Source organism: Melitaea cinxia, chromosome 8, assembly GCF_905220565.1.
Source record: "Melitaea cinxia chromosome 8, ilMelCinx1.1, whole genome shotgun sequence".
NCBI lineage: Eukaryota > Metazoa > Arthropoda > Insecta > Lepidoptera > Nymphalidae > Melitaea > Melitaea cinxia.
Genome location: NC_059401.1, coordinates 8813281 through 8820841, shown reverse-complemented (window position 1 = coordinate 8820841; position 7561 = coordinate 8813281). Strand labels below are relative to the sequence as shown.

General features: G+C 29.5%; 1 protein-coding gene across 1 annotated transcript; it reads right to left on the bottom strand.

The window, feature by feature from the left end:
* Positions 1–1807: 1807 nt before the first annotated feature.
* On the bottom strand, positions 1808–5051 carry LOC123655862 (coiled-coil domain-containing protein 191). The gene is made up of 7 exons (XM_045591610.1): positions 4938–5051; positions 3859–4790; positions 3564–3784; positions 3351–3496; positions 2885–3268; positions 2272–2426; positions 1808–1964 (listed from the first exon to the last, which is right to left on the bottom strand). The coding sequence occupies exons 1-7, from the start codon at positions 5049–5051 to the stop codon at positions 1823–1825; spliced, it is 2094 nt and encodes a 697-aa protein (XP_045447566.1). The 3' UTR covers positions 1808–1822.
* Positions 5052–7561: the final 2510 nt, after the last annotated feature.

Genomic DNA, 7561 nt, shown 5'->3' with positions numbered 1-7561 from the left:
TAGATATCTATACTTAAAAGCTAAATAAATCATTATACTTACACTTATAATGCCTAGGTATTTATTATTTCATAAAAGAAACTCGTACCTATTATATAATTTTTGCTATTTCGGGTTATGACCGGAATTAAATTGAACTTGCTAGGAGAAAATTGAACTAAAAGTTTTTTAAAACAAAAATGTTCGAAAAGGATCTTTACCCTAGAATGAAACTTATATTATTATCTTCGTATTATTATGTAAATCAGACTTGATGACATCTGAAGATATTTTGTAGGTTTAAAATAAATGACGGTAATATTGATTATATATAAGCTGCAATCTATTGGTATCAGGTAGTTAAGATGGGAGAGACAGAGTGATCCACGAGTCATTACTTGCGGCGTTCCCCAAGGTTCGATTTTGGGCCCTTTGCTCTTTCTTATATATATCAACAATATCCATACTTTAAATCTTCGCGGCGATATCTCGTTATATGCAGATGATACTAGCTTATTTTACTATGGAAATAACTTAGAAACTATTGTAAAGGATGCTCAGGACGATTTGGATATCTTGAATATTTGGTTCCAATCTAACTTGCTTACAGTAAACATCTCAAAAACTAAATATATCGTATTTGCTCCAAAAAATAAAAAAATATCTCAAAAGGTATCGTTAACAATCAATAATCAAGAAATAACAAAAGTTGACCAGGAATAATATTTAGGATTAATATTGGATAGTAAATTGACATGGAAACCACATATGCATAAAAAAAAATCTAAATTAACTTCTTTAATGGGAGCTATAAAAAGCATCGTCCGATGTTTGCCACATGATGTACGTCACATTATATATAATTCTCTTATTAAGCCACACAGATTATTTGGTTGAAATCTGGGGCTCAGCGGCAAAATCAAATTTAGAGCCTTTACAAGTAGCACAAAATAAATTAATAAAAATTTTATTTAAATATAATTTCTTCACCTCCAACCAAAAAATTTACAAGGAAACTGGTCGTTCATCAAACTTATGTTTATTATAATTGCTTATTGATACGTAAAATATTAAACAAGGATTTACACTCTAAAATAACTTTTACAAAAAAACAAAAAATACAAAAAATGAAACTAAGATCTGCCAATGATATTATACTCTATAAACCACGCACTAACTATGGGAAGAGATGTGTAATGTTCGAAGGTACCCAACTGTACAATAAACTGCCATACGACGTTAAGGGAGCTAAACCGCTTTTTACTTTCAAGAAATTACTCAAAAGTTATGTAAAAAATCGAATAGTATAATCAGGATCAACTAAGCACTAATATTTCAATTTCATAAAAATGAAACTACATGAATGTCATTAAATTAAAACTAAACTACGGGTAATGAAATTAAGCAAGAAAAAAAAACAATAATAGTAATAGCATATTTTTTTTTGTTACTTATAATAAAAAAATACTAAAATTATATACATATAATAAAGAAAAAAAAATCATACGTTTTTACTTTAAAAAATGAATAAATAAATTAACAAATAAATCAAAATAAATACGTGTACTAATTTTTACTATAATATAATGAAACATAAAATAACACCTTAACAATGACACTTCCAGTTCCGCATATTTCTGTTAACTTGTGTATATATGTTTTAAGCCTACCCTACATACTGTTAATTTCTTGTCTCGACTATAAATTGTTTATATATTGTGTTGCGATGTACCCAACATGTAATATTTTTGTTAAATTTTAGTGTTTGTAATTTCTCATGTAAGTGAATTGTATTCTTTTGAGAAATAAACGATCTTTAACCTTATATAAAAATATATGTCAATTAATCTTCAGGTGGCTTGTAGTCTGGTACAACTAGTAAAACTTTTTCTCTCCATCTTAATTTCCTGGCATCTTGTTCCCTTTTTAACGCGTTCAAAGCCGGCAATGTTCGCCAACATGTAAATGTTTTGAATAAAATATTACTGCAATAAAACGATTTTTTAATATTTATTTTTATCAAAAATAATCACAAACCCGTCTTATATCACACGTAAGCGTTAGGTTATTATAAAATTTCAACCAAAACTACGGTACTAAACTACTAAACTAAACCACGGTAGGCGTGAATAGTCGAATACACAACTATGAATATTGAAAAACATCTTAAAAAGTACTCTCGAAGCCGACTGATTTAATCAATATCAAATTCAAAATGAAATTGCTTGGTAAAATTTAAAAAAAAAATTATTTAGCCGAAGAACATAAATTTAGCTTAAGTAAAATTAATACCCGTTATAGTAGACCACAGCTTTTTGCCATTTCTGTTCCAATTCTTTTTTTATTATCGCAATACCCTTGCAGAACTTTTTGAAGACTATTTGTGTTACATATAAATCGTAGTAATCTAGAGCTACCTGTTTTTTTAATACAAGTTCGTGGTGATTCTGTAATAAAAAATAATAATTAATGACAATAGTTTAATTTTAGCTTTATGACAAGATTTACATAACTCGTAAATTTCATATCATAATCTTATATAATATAATTAACGGTGATTGTAATATTAAAATAACCACTTTTTACCAAATGCATATGGATCTACACGGTACATACACATAAAATAACATTTTTTACAATTTTGTCTGTCTGTTTGTTCCGACTAATCTCAGAAACGGCTAGACCGATTTTGACGGTACTTTCACTGGCAGATACCTGATATAATAAGGAGTAACTTAGGCTACTTTTGTTTTAGAAATTTATTTATTTTGCAAACTGAACAATATTTTTTTTTAAATTCCAAGTGGACGAAGTCGCGGACCCAGCTAGTTAGAAATAAAGTTATTTTTATTTTTCATTATTTTTAATCATCGTCGTGTTCATCATCAATTATAAATATATTCACCTTCTTAAATCCGTCAAAAATTTTCTTTAACATTTTCTTCCTATACAAATCTTCAGCTTTATAATTTCTTTCAAACCACATATCCTCCGTATACCACATCCAGTGTAAAAATACATTATTTAACAAGTGAATTCTGTAATGAGCATTAGCCTTTTCTATGTTCTCGTGTTTTATTTCAATTAATCGTCTTAGAGGCCTAATTCCATATTTTTTCATCAAATATCTTTCATAGTGTAAGTCTGCCATTACTATTAAAGCTCTCAGTCTTTCAACATGCTTTTTTCTTCTTATATTCTCGATTTTTTCCCTTCTTCTCTTCTCTTTCAATTCTTTCATCTTTTTCATTTTTTCTTCTTTGTCGATCTCCAATTTTGCTAGTTCAGCCTAAAACATGATTTTCATTTATTAGGTAGTGTGCCTAAAGTTTTTAAGTTTTATTAATGATATTAAAAAATATGTTTTGCACCTGTTGTTTTTGTTTAATACGTTCCTCTTCTATTTGTTTCCTCCGTTCTCGTATCAACGCATGTTTTTCTTCTCTTGCTCGCGCTCTTGCTTCCATTCTTTGTATAAATTGTGGAACTTTTAAACAGTGAAGTACTAAAGATGAATCTGTAATAATAAAATAATGTTAAATAATTAAATAAAAACTTAAATTATATATAATATCTTTAAAAACCTTCAATTTTGCTCAATTTTAGTTCGTTCGTCAAACACTTAATTTTCGGCTTTAAGTGTTTATCAATTTCGTAGTATGTTTTTCGAACATCTTCCCTCATAGTATCGAGTGACTGCCGCGTAGCTTCAACAATATTATTATACTTTAGCTGTTCTATAAGTTTGTTCTGCTCTTCTAGTTTACTTTTTTGCAGTGCAATAATATGTTTTTGTACCTTGTACCTACAAAACGGAAATGTAGGAATTAATAAAATAATTTGAGTAGATTTTGCTCTCGCTATGATGTTTCTTCTGACCTGTGCTGATATGTATCATAGTCACGAGCCACTAATTTTGCCTTTTGTGTCGATTCTGCATTATTTATTACTTTATTTTTCTTCTTAGATAGTTTATCAAAAAAACTCTTAAGTGTCTCTTGTCTCTGATTCAGAACAAGATTTTCTTTCTTTGCAGTTACGTACGATTGCCATTTCTTAATATATTTATTTGTTATATACCTTTCACGATTCGTTGAATCTTTACGTATGGGAATTATATTTAAAAAAGGAATTAAGTCATTTGGCAACTCAAACTTTGAATGCGTCGAATCAATCTCTTCATAAATATTTTCCCTAGCATCTCCTTCAAAAAGTTTTGTTTCTTGGAGAGTATTATCATGTTCGGTATTTTCATCCGTATTTGAATTTACAGCCAACATTATCAATAACGATTTCAGGTCATTTTTTACCTCATTTAACTGTGGCACAGAGTTTATACATATTCTGGGTTTCTGTTCGACATCGAGGCATTCGTTTGTTGAACATTTTAAATTATCATTTTGGCTAGATTCTTTCTTATTTTCTTTGAAATCTAACATATTGGAATTGCAATTAATACTTTTTAGATTTCTCTTAATGTTGTTTTCATCTTTTAATTTAGGTTTCTCTTTAATCATTAACTTGAAATCACAATCATTTTTTATAGTTAATTTAACGTAATCATCTAGGGATTGATTTAAATACAATGCCATTTCATTTTCTATTACCTCATTGTCATCGTTATTCGATATGGGATAAGAGTTTTTCCTTTTTGAACGTGATTGCACATTAATGATTCTTTCAATTTCTTTTAGTGAAGATTTATTTTGCAAACTTATATTCTCAAAATGACTACAAAGTTTTACAATTTCCTTTTTTACGTTATAATTTTCTTTGGACTTTTTAATGTTCTTCCTAAAACATAACAGTACCTATTATTAAATATGATACCTACTTAGTTTTATTTTAATCAAGTTTTAAACTAATATAGTCATTAAGTAGGTATATCTCAACAAAACAATACTATTAAGCTGCCGACTTTGATACATCCTTATAAAATAATGTAAGTAACATAATACAGTCTCAACTTTAGATAGACTATAGCTACCAACTACTTCCATAAAGAATTTTTTATGTTCTACTTCTAGAGCACTAAGCAAACACTCGAGAGAAAAACCAAAGTGGCGATACATTCGCTTAAGGAGGATTTTCATTCGACTCATCTGTTTGTGTGTGGTTGAATAACTGGTACTTTAAAGAAAATACCATGCATAATTTTACATATTCTGCGCATAAATCTATAATTGTAAACATTATAGGCTGCCCAATACTAGGAAAACAAGGATTTTCGAAAAGTAAGAAAAAGTGAAAATAAAATTCGATTCATGAAATCGACATTTAAACCACTACAAATAATAATAACGAATTGTACGATGAATAAAACTCTTCGGATCTACTATTTCGGACATTACACAATTTCGTCTCACAATTTTTGAAACCCAATTAGTAATTACAGTCTAAGATTTCCATCCCTCCGTAAACTATAAAGCTATACTGTGGTTTATATAGAACGTGTATACAAACAAATATGTACTATACAAATAAAACCAATGTTTTAGACATTTTTGAATACATTTTGTATTAGTAAACAATACAGCTTTACCAAATAAAAGCTTTTCTGTGTTTTGAAAAAAATAATAATCTGATTCCTATGTAATCGACTTTTGACTACTACATAATCAATGGAAAAGGGAACCCTTTAATTTTGCTGACTGCGTTACGGTACTTAACTCTGATCCTGACTAGGGCCGCTTTATTTATGACTATCTTTTTTATTTCAATAACAATGAAAAAATGAGATTCTTAAATTATATTTTTCTATTCTTTTTTTTTTGCGCTGACGTATAGGTACATACTTTTACCGAAATATTTGATTTTCTATAAATTTAATAGCAATACTTAATTCCAAAATTTTATAGAAAGGACCAGGTGCTAATCACCAAATAATCTATACATATATAAAAGCGAAAGGTCACTCATCACGAAATCTCCGAAACTATAATACCTACAAACTTGAAATTTGACAGATAGGCTCCTTATAGGACGTAGACATCCGCTAAGAACGGATTTTACGAAACTCGACCCATAAGGGGGTAAAACGGGGGTTGCAAGTTTGTAAGAAAGTCCTATGTTTTTGAAGTAAGAGACTTGAAATTTAAAATATATGCTCTATAGATGTTGAGGAGGTGTCCAAATAATGCATCGTAATCTATATATATAAAAGTGAAAGGTCACTGACTCACTCATCACGAGAACCCAAAAACAGCTGGAGGGTCCATCCATCTAGGATGGATAAAGATGAAATTTGGCCGGGAGGTAGATTATAGTTAGTAGATAATAGTAGTAGAGTAGAGAGATTTTACGATATTCCACCGCTAAGGGGGTTTAATTGGGTTTGATAGTTTGTATGAAACATATACAGCAGTTATAAGTTCGTCGATAGGTTATTTATACTGCAGCCTGAACATAAAACTAAAAATGTGGTGTATAGAGAGGTTTTATAAAAACGAGTATTAAATTATACTAAATTGTGCCTTTTAAAAAGTTACTCAGTATAATAAGCATTTCAAGTGACTGAAATAAAAAAATGCGTTAAACATTTTAATAGTAATGCATATCTTCATAACCACGCGGATGTAGTCGCGGGCAACAGTTAGTGTATTATAAAACAAAGTCCCCAAAAGTGTATGTGATCGATTTTCTCAAAATCTACTAAACGGATTGGCATATGGTTCAAGCGGAAGGTTTACGGGATGGCTAAGCCGATTTTAATGAGAGTTTTACTGGAAGTTTGCCAGGAAAATTTTGTGACACACTGATTTCAACGCGGGCGAAGCCGCGGGCACAGCTAGTTATATATATTCGTTAAAGCAAAAGGTAATTTTTCGCAGTCGCCTGTACCTACGTTACAGTAATAATTGTGTCCGACTTTTAGATAATTATTAAAAAATACGATATTTATAATCGTAAGCTCCCTAAAGTATCCATGTGGAAAAACTCCGATATAAAATGTTAAGTTCCATTGGGGATCATGATAGATCTATCTGGATTGAAAAATACCCAGATAAAAATTGTATTTTAACGTATCAAATTTGAATAAAGTATTTGGAATCCTTGTTTCAAACACACAATAGTTTACAATAACTTCCCATCAATCATCGTTTCTTATTTGGATCTATCTGGAACTTTTCAGCAGGGATCGCTCTTATGCATACGTAGCCTTTAAAAAATAAGGGAATTACTTAAAACATTTACATTGATCACATAGCGAAATTCAAAATTCAGATATATGTAAAATCGAATCAAAATAAGGAGTCCCACTCGTTAATTGAATTAAAAATATTAAAAATCGAGCCTCATTATTGTGTGAAAAAAGATCAGGTAAGAATTATCATGTGGTCCAATTAAAATACTTAAAATTACACACTTGGAGCTATTTCTTATAACGCCATGTTTATGAGTATCCCGTGCCTGGCAACAAAAATATTAAAAGTTATGATAAAGAATAGCTTAGTAAAGAAAAACTGGCAATAGGTAGGTATTTATTTAAGTAAAAAAATTAAACAAAAGAAATCATCATACCATAGCTCTTCTTATTTTCATACGTAAAAATATATCCTGTGGGCTATAATCAGGATTATGT

Bases quoted from the DNA above. Each gene is read 5' to 3' on its own strand.
- LOC123655862 (XM_045591610.1), bottom strand. From the start codon at position 5,051: ATGTATCGCCACTTTGGTTTTTCTCTCGAGTGTTTGCTTAGTGCTCTA. The intron at 4,791-4,937 runs GTATTATGTTAC...ATTTAATAATAG, and splicing joins GTCTATCTAAAGTTGAGACT to GTACTGTTATGTTTTAGGAA. The intron at 3,269-3,350 runs GTGCAAAACATA...ATCATGTTTTAG, and splicing joins GTATTAAACAAAAACAACAG to GCTGAACTAGCAAAATTGGA.